The following is a 12898-nucleotide window of genomic DNA, read 5'->3' on the forward strand; positions in this document are numbered from 1 at the left end:
GGCGGATCACAAGGTCAGGAAATCAAGACCATCCTGGCTAACACAGTGAAACCCTGTCTCTACTAAAAATACAAAAAATTAGCCGGGCGTGGTGGCGGGCGCCTATAATCCCAGCTGCTCAGGAGGCTGAGGCAGAAGAATCACTTGAACCCGGGAGGTGGAGGTTGTAGTGAGCCGAGGTTGCGCCACTGCACTCCAGCCTGGGTGACAGAGTGAGACACTGTCTCAAAAAAAAAAAAAAAAAAAAGTTGTACAACTTACATAAAGCTGAGACTATATACCTCTGTAATTATGTTATTTTTGGCACTTGAGAGAGTCCTGGAAACTTCTCCCATAGAGCTGAAGAATTAGACATTGATATTATTATTATTATTATTATTATTATTTGAGATGAAGTCTCGCTCTGTCACCCAGGATGGAGTGCAGTGACATGATCTTGGCTTACTGCAACCTCTGCCTCCCGGGTTCAAGCAATTCTCCTGCCTCATCCTCCCAACTAGCTGGGATTACAGGCACCCACCACCATGCCTGGCTAATTTTTGTATTTTTAGTAGAGATGGGGTTTCACCATGTTAGCCAGGCTGGTCTCAAACTCCTGACCTCAGGTGATCCGTCTGCCTCACCCTCCCAAAGTGGTGGGATTACAAGTGTGAGCCACCATGCCCGGCCAAGAATTAGATGTTTATATTCACTTTTGTGGTTCTTATTATATTTCTAGGAAATTTCCAACTTGCCCAGATCTATAGATGTGGAACTGCTCCTGGTAGATGATGTAGCTGTAGTGCCTGAGAATGCCACCATCTATAACCACCCTGATGTGAAGGTAGAAGCTGTAGGAGTCTAGTTAAATGGAATCATATTGGAGGGGAAGTTATTAAAATTAATAGCATAACAATTAAAAAGCTCACTTATGTGTTAAAAATAATTGATACATATATGTAAAACACATATATAATAGTTTCACTGTCCTTAAAAATCGTACCTTAATAATTGTATTTTGTCTTTTGTCTATTCACTTTAATCTTTTTATCCCATATTCTTCCTTGGGTAGGTAGAAATTATTTCCTTTGAGCTATTTATAAACAGAAGCAAACAGAATATTGTTTGTCTGATTTTTCCATAGGAAATATTTAGCCTTGTGGAAGGATCTGGTTATTTTTTAGTCAACAGCAGTGAGCAGGATGTTGTCACCATCATTTACATGGAAGCAGAAAGCTCTGTTGAGGTGAGCTCTACAGACAGTCCCAGATTGATGGTCTCAGGCCAAAGCTCATTCTGAGGAGACTGGAAAAATTCCATTTTTTGTCTAAAACTTGTTACAGAAGTAACATTTTCCTTTCTTTCTTTCTTTAACCTATATAGATTCTTCAACCAAAAGGGAGCGCTTTTTTTGCTTCTGGTTGAACAGAGACAGTATAAGAGATCTCAGTTAGAAGATTTCTGTTAAAAGAAGTTTCATTTTTATAAGTTTAAAAGCACACATCTGTGTAGATACTTAAATATTTAAATATACTATTGACTTTATTTATTTATTTATTTATTTATTTATTGAGATAGAGTCTCGCTCTGTTGCCTGGGCTGGAGTGCAGTGGTGCGATCTCGGCTCACTGCAACCTCCACCTCCCAGGTTCAAGCAATTCTTCTGCCTCAGCCTCCTGAGTAGCTGGGATTACAGGAGCCCACCACCATGTCTGGCTAATTTTTGTATTTTTAGTAGAGATAGGGTTTTACCATGTTGGCCAGGCTGGTCTTGAACTCTTGACCTCAAGTGATCTGCCCAAAGTGCTAGGATTGCAGGTGTGAGCAACTGCGCCAGACCACTGTTGACTCTATAACATGAATATATGATGTTTTCAGCCAGGACATGACAACTCAAAACATTAACCTAACTGCATAGTCAGTATGCCAAAGGATTTATTTTTAGTTGATTTATAGTAACAAAAATAATACTATATATTAATATATGTATGTAGTTCCTTTCTAAGAGCTTAAAGTAATTTAACTTACCCTAGTCATGATATATGTTTTAAAAAGGGAAGACTGAGGTACAACTGATGTGAAAAAAACATGCTATTGTGCAGAAACTGTAGCACAAAGAAAAAACAGTGTTAGCTGGCCCAATGCTTTCTCCCCCTACTAGTGATTGTGGCATAAATCCAAGTGATTTTTCTTCATGACTTCCTTTCCCGATTCATAATTGAGAAGCTGAATACGTATGTTGGATTCTGCTTGAATTCAGTCAACATAAATTCTGCTCTTACTATTTGTTTTTGTTTCATTTTGTTTGGTAGAGGTAGGGTCTCACTCTATTGCTCAGGCTGGAGTGCGTGGCATGATCATAGCTCACTGTAGCCTTGAACTCCTAGATTCAAGTGATCCTCCCACCTCAGCCTCCTGAGTAGCCGGGATTATAGGTGTGTGCCACCATGCCCAGATTTTTTTTTTTTTTTTTTTTGAGACACTCTGTTTCCCAGGCTGAAGTGCAGTGGCACAATCTCAACTCACTGCATCCTCAACCTCCCAAGTTCAAGTGATCCTCCCTCAGCCTCCTGAGTAACTGGGACTACAGGCACGGACCACCGTGCCCAGCTAATTTTTGCTTTGTTTTGTTTTGGGTAAAGACAGGGTTTCACCGTGTTGCCCAGGCTTGTCTCAAACTCCAGGGCTCAAGCAATCCTCTTGCCTCAGCCTCTCAAAGTGCTGGGATTACAGGCATGTGCCACCAAGCCCAGCCTTGCTAATTTTTTTTAAAGTTTTTATGGAGACCAGGATTTTGCTTTGTTCCCCAGACTGTTCTTGAACTCCTGGGCTCAAGTGATCCTCCTGCCTCGGCCTTCCAAAGTGCTGGGATTATAGGCATGAGCCACTGCGCCCAACCTATATTTGTTCAAGTACAGATTTTGCCATGATCGGAAACATCACGTTAAGTGTACATATTATGCTATGCCTGAATAATGTTACGTGATGTCTGAGAGTCCCCAGTTCAAAGAAAGCAAGATGTTGTCTATTCTGCTTTGGGTGAAAATAGTTGCTTTGATTATGCTTGGAGCATGTTTGCTTCTTTATCCAGCTACCATCTTCTTACTTCTAGTTAGTTCCGTTACATCCTGGATTTCTTATCTTGGAGGTCTATGATCTTTGTTTGGCTTTCTCGGGTCCAGCAACAGCCCACCTCAGGGTGTCAGACATACAAGAGCTGGAGCTTGATCTGATTGATAAGGTGAGACATGTTTGCTTTATCTGAGAAATTAAGCAAGCCTTATTCTCACTCCCCAGCATTCCTTAATATAGTCTCTGCTCAGCTACTGTGTGTGTATACCAGAACTTCTGGTAATGTTAATGCAAATACCTGCCCTTAAAGAACAACATTTCAACATTAAACAGATTAAGATAAATAGACTGTTAAAAAACAACTTAATACACATAGATTAAGCTTATTTGATTGAAGGCTAACCAGGATCATTTAGCATGAAAGAAAAAAAAAAAGTACACTGCCCTCTAAGAGTTAGACTGCCATTGGTGAATGAGACACCTTTACTAAAATCTTTTTCTTTTTAACTACTAGGTTGAAATAGGCAAAACTGTGTTAGTGACTGTGAGGGTTCTTGGCTCTTCCAAACACCCATTCCAAAATAAATACTTCAGAAACATGGAACTCAAACTGCAGTTGGCTTCTGCCATTGTCACCCTGACGTAAGTACCATTTCAATACTTCCTTCCCACTATGCATATTATAAGACTCTCCCTCCTAGTAACCTGGTCAGCTTTCCCTTAGATTATTTCAGATTTTCTCCATTCATTTTTTGTTAGAATACATTTCAGCCCATACTCTCTTCCCAAATTCAGCTCTCTACAAAATACCCATTTGAGCCTGGCATGAGGGTACATGCCTGTAGTCCCAGCTACTCAGGAGGCTAGGGCAGGAGACTCACTTGAGCCTAGGAGTTGGAGGCTCTAGCGCACTATAATATAATTGTGCCTGTGAATAGCCACTGCACTCCCGCCTGGGCAACATAGCAAGGCCTACATCTCTTAAAATACACACACACACACACACACACACACACACACACACACATTTGAGGTCCTCAGATGCCTTGTTTGGGGGGCTAAGGTCATATGTCGTTAATATTTCCATTTTCTGAAACCTCTCCTTGGATGATATCTTTTGGGGGTGCTTCAGGCTAGAGAACCCTTCAAAAATATATTTAGAGGCAGAGGTACTGGTATTCTCCTCTGAGAAAGGAGAAATTCAGGAATTTCAGGCAATTTAGTATTTGCAATTTTACCAGTCTATTTTTATATTGCCCTTATTCCTCTGGAGCCTTAGAACAAATTTTTGCCTCTCAGGAGCCTTCCACCATTCGCTTGAAATTTGTCTTCACTCTGGAAATTTATTTTCTGGCAATTCCCCCTAACCAGAGTTAAAATGAGCAGAAAATGTTAAACACCTTGGAAAGATGCACCACTGGCCACTTTCAGAACCTAATCTTGGCCAAGCGTGGCAACTCATGCTCCAATCCCAGCATGATGGGAGGCTGTGGCAGGAGGATTGCTTGAATCCAAAATTCAAGACCAGTATAGGCAACACAGTGAGACCCTGGCTCTACAAAAAATCAGAAAATTAGCCAGGCATGGTGGTATGTGCCTGTAGTCCCAGTTACTCAGGAAGCTGAGGTGGGAGGATACCTTGAGTCTGGGAGGTTGAGGCTGCAATGAGCTGAGATCATGCCACTGCACTCCAGCCTGGGCAACAGAGTAAGACCCTGTCTTGAAACAAAACGAAAATCTTTCTCACCTGAAAATACATGGGTTTTTGCAGGCCAATGAAGGAACAGGAAGAATACTCTGAAAATTATATTCTTCGAGCTACCGCTATCGGGCAAACCACACTTGTGGCTATTGCCAGGGACAAGATGGGAAGAAAATACACATCAACTCCTCGGCACATTGAAGTAGGGAAATTATCTCATCCAAAATTTGTACTTTTTCTTGCTTAACATCATTTGTCTTTTTCTGTTAGTTTATACAAGTTAAAAATCATTTGGCTGGCTGGGCACAGTGGCTCACACTACCGTGTGAGCACTTTGGGAGGCTGAGGTGGGAACATCACTTAAACCCAGGAGTATGAAACCACCCTGGGCAACATAGTGAGATTCTGTCTCTACAAAAATAAAAATAAAATAAAATAAATTAGCCAGACATGGTGGTGTGCCTGTAGTTCCAGCTACTCAAGAGGCTAAAGTAGGAGGATCACTTGAGCCCTGGAGGTTGAGGCTGCAGTGAGCTGTGATTGTGCCATTGCACTCCAGCCTGAGTGACAGAGAGAGACCCTGTCTCAAGAAAAAAAATCATTTGACTGAAAAAAGGATAGTGTCTAACTCTTGATCTTAGCCAAAAGGCCGAGAAGCAATAGTGTCTAACTCTTGCACAACATGCAGTATTTTTGGGTTTTGTTTCTCTGTATAAAACAGTTCTTATAGAAAAGTTGGAAAAACATGTGTAGTGGTGCATGCCTGTGGTCCTAGCTACTTGGGAGACTGAAACAGGAGTGTTACTTGAGCCCAGGAGGAGTTCCAGGCTGCAATGAGCCATGATCATGCCACTGCACTTCAGTCTGGGTGACAGGATGATACCCTGTCTCTTAAAAAAAGAAAAGAAAAAGAAAAAAAAAGAAAAGAAAATTTGGAAAGCACAAATTTTAAAGATGTTAAATGAAAATCACCTGTAATTTCACTACTTAGAGGCAACCATTGTTTTTTTGGTTTTTTTCGTTTGAGACAGAGTCTCGTTCTGTCGCCCAGGCTGGAGTGCAATGGCGCGATCTCGGCTCAGTGCAACCTCTGCCTTCTGGGTTCAAGCGATTCTCCTGCCTCAGCCTCCTGAGTAGCTGGGATTACAGGTGTGAGACACTGTGCCAGCCCAGCTGTTCTACTTTTATATGTGTTCAAAAAAAAGAAAGTTAACTGTAAACATAATTTTAATGGTCACTTTTACTCTAGTGAGTGGATATATAACTTATTTAAGTATTCCCGCATAAATACTTTTAAATTTTTTGCTATTACAAATAAAATTACATATCTTTGTGTGTAACTTTTTTGTATATAATTAAGAGTTTTCCTTAGAATAAGATCATGATAGGCTGGGTTTGGTGGCTCATGCCTGTAATCCCAGCACTTTGAGAGGTTGATGCAGGAGCATGACTTGAGCCTAGGAGTTTGAGACCACCCTGGGTAACATAGGGAGACCCCATCTCTGCAAAAAATTAAGAAATTAGTCAGGCATGGCCAGGCATGGTAGCTCACGCCTGTAATCTCAGCACTTTGGGAGGCTGAGGCAGGTGGATCACCTGAGGGTAGGAGTTTGAGACCAGCCTGGCCAACATGGTGAAACCCCGTCTCTACTAAAATACAAAATATTAGCTGGGCATGGTGGCAGGTGCCTGTAATACCAGCTACTTGGGAGGCTGAGGCAGGAGAATCGCTTGAACCTGGGAGGTGGAGGTTGCAGTGAGCCAAGGTCTTGCCACTGCATTCCAGCCTGGGTGACAGAGCGAAACTCCATCTCAAAAAAAAAAAAAAAAAGAGAGTCAGAGAGAGAGGAGAGAGAGAAGAGAGAAAGAGAAAGAAAGAAAGAAAGAAAGGAAGAAAGAAAGAAGAAAGAAAGAAAGAAAGAAAGAAAGAGAAAGAAAGAAAAAGAAAGAAAAAGAAAGAGAGAGAAAGAAAGAGAAATAGAAAGAAAGAGAAGGAAAGGAAAGGAAGGAAAGGAAAGAAAGAAATTAGTCAGGCATGGTGGTGCACACTTCTGGTCCCAGCCACTCAGGAGGCCGATAGCAGGAGGATTGCTTGAGCCCAGGAGTTCAAGGCTGCAGTGAGCTGTGATCATGCCACTGCACTTCAGCATGGGAAACAAAGTAAGACTCTGTCTAAAAAAAAAAAAAAAAAATTAAATGACCATGATATGTTATAAAATTGACTCTAGTTAGTTACTGTTATCCTTTTGGTTTTCTCCTTCAAGGTGTTTCCTCCATTCAGACTTCTTCCAGAGAAAATGACACTGATTCCAATGAATATGATGCAGGTGAACTTACAGGAAGAAAAATAAGATTTACCTTTTCTCCTTACCTCTCTCTCTCTCACACACACACACACACACACACACACACACACACACACCCCTCTTCCTATTGATCTCTTATTTACTCTCACCCAAGTACTATTGGATCTGATGAAGAACAAGATTAGTATTTTCCCTGACCTATGATGTACATCATATAAAAACTCCCTTGGAATCCCATGGATCATTTGCAGTACTTCCATTTCTTCTGCATTTGAGTTGATATGGGATATGTTGTTCAAGAAATGGGGGAAGATGAAGAAGTCAAGTTGCTTGGACAAAGTGTTGGGAAAAGAGACATGATTTCTCCCTCACGTTCTAGGCATTCAATGGTATATTTAAATTCCAGGTAATGTCTGAAGGTGGCCCCCAGCCCCAATCCATCATTCACTTCTCCATCAGTAATCAGACCGTGGCTGTTGTTAATAGGAGGGGGCAAGTTACAGGGAAGATGGTTGGCACAGCTGTGGTTCATGGCACCATCCAGACAGTAAATGAAGATACTGGCAAAGTCATTGTGTTTTCTCAGGTATTGGTTATTTGCTCTGCTCTGCTTCTACTCTTCTATTGAGGAACCATACTGGGGGAGATGGGGAAGCAGTGGTAATGAGGAGGGTGTCAGCAGCCCAGGAAGAGCCTTTTAGTGCCCCCACCTGGCATTCTGTCAACCAGGCATGGAAAATGTTATCTTTAGTGAAAACCCCACAGAGTACTTGGCACTGTTATAAGATATGGTCCCCATCCTTAAAGAATGCTTTGAAGAAGAGAAAAACAAATATGTCTATCTAATAAGTTTTTTCCAAATGTTTGTAATACAAAACAATGTATGTATTTATGGGGTACATTGCCAAGACCAGCTCGGTTGTGGAGACCCTAACCCAGTGGCGCTAGAGGAATTAAAGACACACACACAGAGATATAGATTGTGGAGTGGGAAATCAGGGGGCTGACAGCCTTCAGAGCTGAGAGCCATGAACAGAGATTTACTCACATATTTATTGACAGCAAGCCATTGATAAGCACTGTTTCTATAGATTATAGATTAATTAAAAGCATTCCTTACGGGAAACAAAGGGATGGGCTTTGGCTAGTTATCTGCAGCAGGAACATGTCCTTAAGGCACAGATCGCTCATGCTATTGTTTGTGGCTTAGGAATGCCTTAAGTGGTTTTCCGCCCTGGGTGGGCCGGGTATTCCTTGCCCTCATTCTGGTAAACCCACAACCTTCAGCATGGGTGTCATGGCCATCATGAACATGTCACAGTGCTGCAGAGATTTTGTTTATGGCCATTTTTGGGGCCAGTTTATGGCCAGATTTGGGGACCTATTCCCAACAGTACATGAGTTATTTTGATGTAGGCATACAATGCATATTAACTACATCAGGGTAAATGGGGTATCCACCACCTCAAGCATTTATCCTTTCTGTGTTACAGACAATCCAATTATACCCTTTTAGTTATTTTTAAATAAACTGTAAGTTATTGTTGACTGTAGTCACCCTGCTGTGCTATCAAATACTAGCCCTTTTTCATTCTATCTAACTATATTTTTGTGCCCATTAATCATCCCCATAGCCCCCCTACCCACCCACTACCCTTCCCAGCCTCTGGTAACCATTGTTCTACTTTTTTGTTGGTTTGTTTTGGGTCAGAGTTTCGCTCTTGTTGCCCAGGCTGGAGTGCGATGGCGTGATCTCGGCTCACTGCAACCTCCGCCTCCCGGATTCAAACGATTCTCCTGCCTCAGCCTCCCAAGTAGCTAAGACTACAGGCACGTGCCACTACGCCCAGCTAATTTTGTATTTTCAGTAGAAATGGGTTTCACCATGTTGGTCAGGCTGGTCTTAAACTCCTAACCTCAAGTGATCCACCCAGCCTCCCAAAGTGCTGGGATTACAGGCGTGAGCCACCGTGTACAGCCCATCATTCTATTCTTTATCTCCATGAGTTCAACCGTTTTAATTTTTAGCTCCCATAAATATATAAGTGAGAATATGTGAAGTTTGTCTTTGTCTTTCTATGCCTGGCTTATTTCACTGGACATAATGATCTCTAGTTCCATCCATGTTGTTGCAAATGACAGGATCTCATTCTTTTTATGGCTGAATAGTACTCTGTTGTATATATGTACCACATTTTCTTTATCCATTTGTTTGTTGATGGACACTTAGGTTGGCTCCAAATATTGGCTATTGTGAATAGTACTGCAATAAGCATGAGTAAGGTTTTTTACTGAATGTTAAAAACAATAGCAAACTAGTTATCATAAGCATCTCTGTACACCCCACAGAAACTCCCTCTTACTAAGCTTGCTCTCCATCCTGTTGAGCAGGATGAAATACAGATTGAAGTTGTTCAGCTAAGGGCTGTTAGGATCCTTGCAGCTGCAACTCGGCTGATCACAGCTACCAAGGTCAGTATGATGGCTCTGTTCAGGGCTCATTATTCTGATAATTGCAACTGGGCAGAATATATAGCACAATGCCACTATTTATTTTCAGATGCCAGTTTATGTCATGGGAGTAACCAGTACCCAGACCCCTTTCTCCTTCAGCAATGCTAATCCTGGGCTCACATTCCACTGGTCTATGAGCAAAAGGGATGTATTGGATCTAGTGCCCAGGCATTCGGAGGTAAGAACTTACCTGTTTATTATGTTATCTTGTGGATCTTGATATTAAATTTATTTTATTTTATCATAAGTTTATTTTTGTTTTGAGATGAGGTCTCACTCTGTCCCCCAGGCTGGAGTGCAGTGGTGCGATCTCAGCTCACTGCAACCTCCACCTCCTAGGCTAAAGTGATCCTCCCACCTCAGCCTCCCGAGTAGCTGGGACCACAGGCACATGCCACCATGCCTGGCTAATTTTTTTGTATTTTTTTGTTGAGATGGGGTTTTGCCTTGTTGCCCAGGCTGTTCTTGAGCTCCTGAGCTTAGGTGATCCACCCACCGTGACCTCCCAAAGTGCTGGGATTACAGGCGTGAGCCACCATGCTCAGCGTATCATAAGTTTTAGACTGATTACTCACTCCCTAAACTACACAATATTATTACTTACTTACTTGTCCTACTGTTCTCTGAACTCTGAAGTCTGGAAACCTGCAAAGCAATAAAGAATCCAAATTTGAGTGTGCAGATAATACTGTATGATTATTTATTTTTATTTTTTTGCTGGAAAGAGCTCTCAAAAGTGATCTTTCTTTTAAGATTGTATTTATTAATGTTGTTGTAATGTTGTATTTGTGAGCAGATGACTATGTTAAATGAGTAACACTATGAATATAAAGTATATGCATAGAGTTTAAATATACAATTTTTATTTTTTATGATGTTCAGACACACATTTGATTATATTCATAATCATGGTTGTGCTACATGCTGGGTGATTACATTAACAGTAAGAAAAGTAAATGTGGAGGGCTGTAGGTGGCATTGCTTTGTTTAGCATGCTCCCAGCCCACCCTACTTGGAATTGGGGAAGAACTGGATTCCCATGTCAGGCGCCATGGATACCATGGATCTGTAGTCACCTACCAACTGGGCAGCTGATTCTGGACTGGGTGTCTTATATCAATGACAAATTTAAGAACAGTGATTAATTAAACTGCCCCTCCGTGGTTCCCTTTGGTATCTGGTGGTATTGGCTCTTCCCAATTCACTACCTGCTGTGTCTGGAACCGTAGAAGACCTCGGGATAGACATCTGGTATATCCACAGTTCAACTTGAGAGTATATTTCTCTGAAAAAAAGCTTTGATGTTTTGATGCATATAGTATTAAACCTCACACTGAAACCTGAAAAAGGCAAAAAAAAAAAAGCAAGTTTGGCAGAAACTATGTAAAGTTTGTTGCTGACAAATTTTACCTAAGTGAAACTCACCCAAGGTGGTCTGAGTACAGTGGCAACCAGCTAGGTCTGGGTTTTACCTTAGGAAAAAGGACATGGGGCCGTGATACCCAGTAGGTCACAATTCAGTGCTCACGAGAACAAAGAATTAGAGTTATATCTTGGGAGATAATAGAGGGGTTACAGGAGCTAGAATTAGGAGGATATTTCAGTAGCCAGCTAAAAAGAAAAGAGAACTTTGGAAAAAGTAAAAAAATGTATTTGTAATCTTTCTAAAAATATCCTTAACCTATAATTTAGGGAAGCTCTAGTGGTTAGATCTTCTGTCTGTGACTTCCTAGAGTCTAGTTATACTGGAATTGTGGAAGAATGGAACTGTACTTAGTTTGATGCAATTTAGTGTAAGGATTTGGCTTTTTTCTTTTTCTTTTTTTTTTTTTTTGAGACAGAGTTTCCCTCTTGTTGCCCAGGCTGGAGTGCAATGGTACAATCTTGGCTCACTGCAACCTCCGCCTCCTGGGTTCAAGTGATTCTTGTGCCTCAGCCTCCTGAGTAGCTGGGATTACAGGCCTGTGCCACCAGGCCGGCTAATTTTTTGTATTTTTAGTAGAGACGGGGTTTCACCATATTGGCAAGGCTGGTCTCGAACACCTGACCTCAGGTGATCCACCCACCTCGGCCTCCCAAAGTGCTAGCATTACAGGCATGAGCCACCACGCCCAGCGGGCTTTTTTCTTGAATAACAGACAGGAGTGTGTGAAAGGAGGGAATGGCCTAGGCCTTGGCTTGTATTCTACTTCTCCCTTTCTTTAATTTTTTTTACTTAAAGCATCACTCTTTTCTCTAGCAAAAGAAATAATTGAGAGCCACACAGATTTTTTCTTTTCCTGCCTCAGATCTAGCATAGGCAAATTGGGTAATGAAATGGGCAATAGAAAGGCCTTCATGAGGCCTGTAATCCCAGCATTTTGGGAGGCTGAGGCAGACTTGGGATCAGGAGTTTGAGACCAGCCTGGCCAACATGGTGTAACCCCGTCTCTACTAAAAATACAAAATTTAGCTGGGTGTGGTGGCACACACCTGTAATCCCAGCTACTTGAGAGGCAGAAGCAGAAGAATGGCTTGAACTCAGGAGGTGCAGGTTGCAGTGAGCCAAGATCATGCCACTGCACTCCAGCCTGGGCGACAAAGTGAGATTCTATCTCAAAAAAAAAAAAGCCAGGTGCAGTGGTTCACGCCCATAATTACACAGTGGCTCACTTTGGGAGGCCAAGGCAGGTGGATCACATGAGGTTGGGAGTTCGAGACCAGCCTGACCAACATGAAGAAACCCCATCTATACTAAAAATACAAAATTAGCCGGGTGTGGTGGCGCATGCCTGAAATCCCAGCTACGCGTTTGGCTGAGGCAGGAGAATCGCTTGAACCTGGGAGATGGAGGTTGCGGTGAACTGAGATCATGCCATTGCACTCCAGCCTGGGCAACAAGAGTGAAACTCCATCTCAAAAAAAAAAAAAAAAAAGGCGGAGTGCAGTGGCTCACGCCTGTAATCCCAGCACTTTGGGAGGCCGAGGTGTGTGGATCACTTGAGCCCAGGAGGTCAAGACCAGCCTGAGCAACATGGCGAAACCCTGTCTCTACCAAAAATACAAAAATTAGCTGTGCATAGTGGCGCACACCTGTAATCCCAGCTACTCAGGAGGCTGAGACAGGAGGATTCCTTGAACCTGGGAGGCAGAAGTTGCAGTGAACTGAGATTGCACCACTTGACTCCTGCCTGGGCAACAGAGCAAGACCGTGTCTCAAAAAAAAAAAAAAAAAGGCCTTCATGGGCTCATAGCTGTAATTCCAGCAATTTGGGAGGCCAAGGTAGGTGGATAACTTGAACCCAGGAGCTCAAGACCAGCCTGGGCAACATGGCGAAACCCCATC

The 12898-nt window shown here is 42.3% G+C and overlaps 1 protein-coding gene and 1 pseudogene across 3 annotated transcripts in view; one reads left to right on the forward strand and one right to left on the reverse strand.

Annotated features, from left to right (window-relative positions):
• Positions 1–12898, forward strand: part of NUP210L (nucleoporin 210 like) — a 150527-nt gene that overhangs the window by 90989 nt on the left and 46640 nt on the right. For 2 of the 3 annotated variants that reach the window (XM_032154498.2, XM_058439250.1), the window contains exons 19-27: positions 719–823; positions 1124–1225; positions 3092–3220; positions 3566–3693; positions 4823–4955; positions 7018–7080; positions 7466–7645; positions 9451–9531; positions 9620–9751. In XM_032154498.2, the coding sequence (XP_032010389.1) occupies positions 719–823; positions 1124–1225; positions 3092–3220; positions 3566–3693; positions 4823–4955; positions 7018–7080; positions 7466–7645; positions 9451–9531; positions 9620–9751 (1053 nt within the window). The remainder of the gene's footprint in view (positions 1–718; positions 824–1123; positions 1226–3091; positions 3221–3565; positions 3694–4822; positions 4956–7017; positions 7081–7465; positions 7646–9450; positions 9532–9619; positions 9752–12898) is intronic. The other variant, XM_058439251.1, reaches the window with a different exon arrangement.
• LOC116470137 (U2 spliceosomal RNA) lies at positions 5268–5414 on the reverse strand (annotated as a pseudogene).

The sequence above is a fragment of the Hylobates moloch genome, unplaced genomic scaffold (genome assembly GCF_009828535.3).
Source record: "Hylobates moloch isolate HMO894 unplaced genomic scaffold, HMol_V3 SCAFFOLD_5, whole genome shotgun sequence".
Taxonomy (NCBI): domain Eukaryota; kingdom Metazoa; phylum Chordata; class Mammalia; order Primates; family Hylobatidae; genus Hylobates; species Hylobates moloch.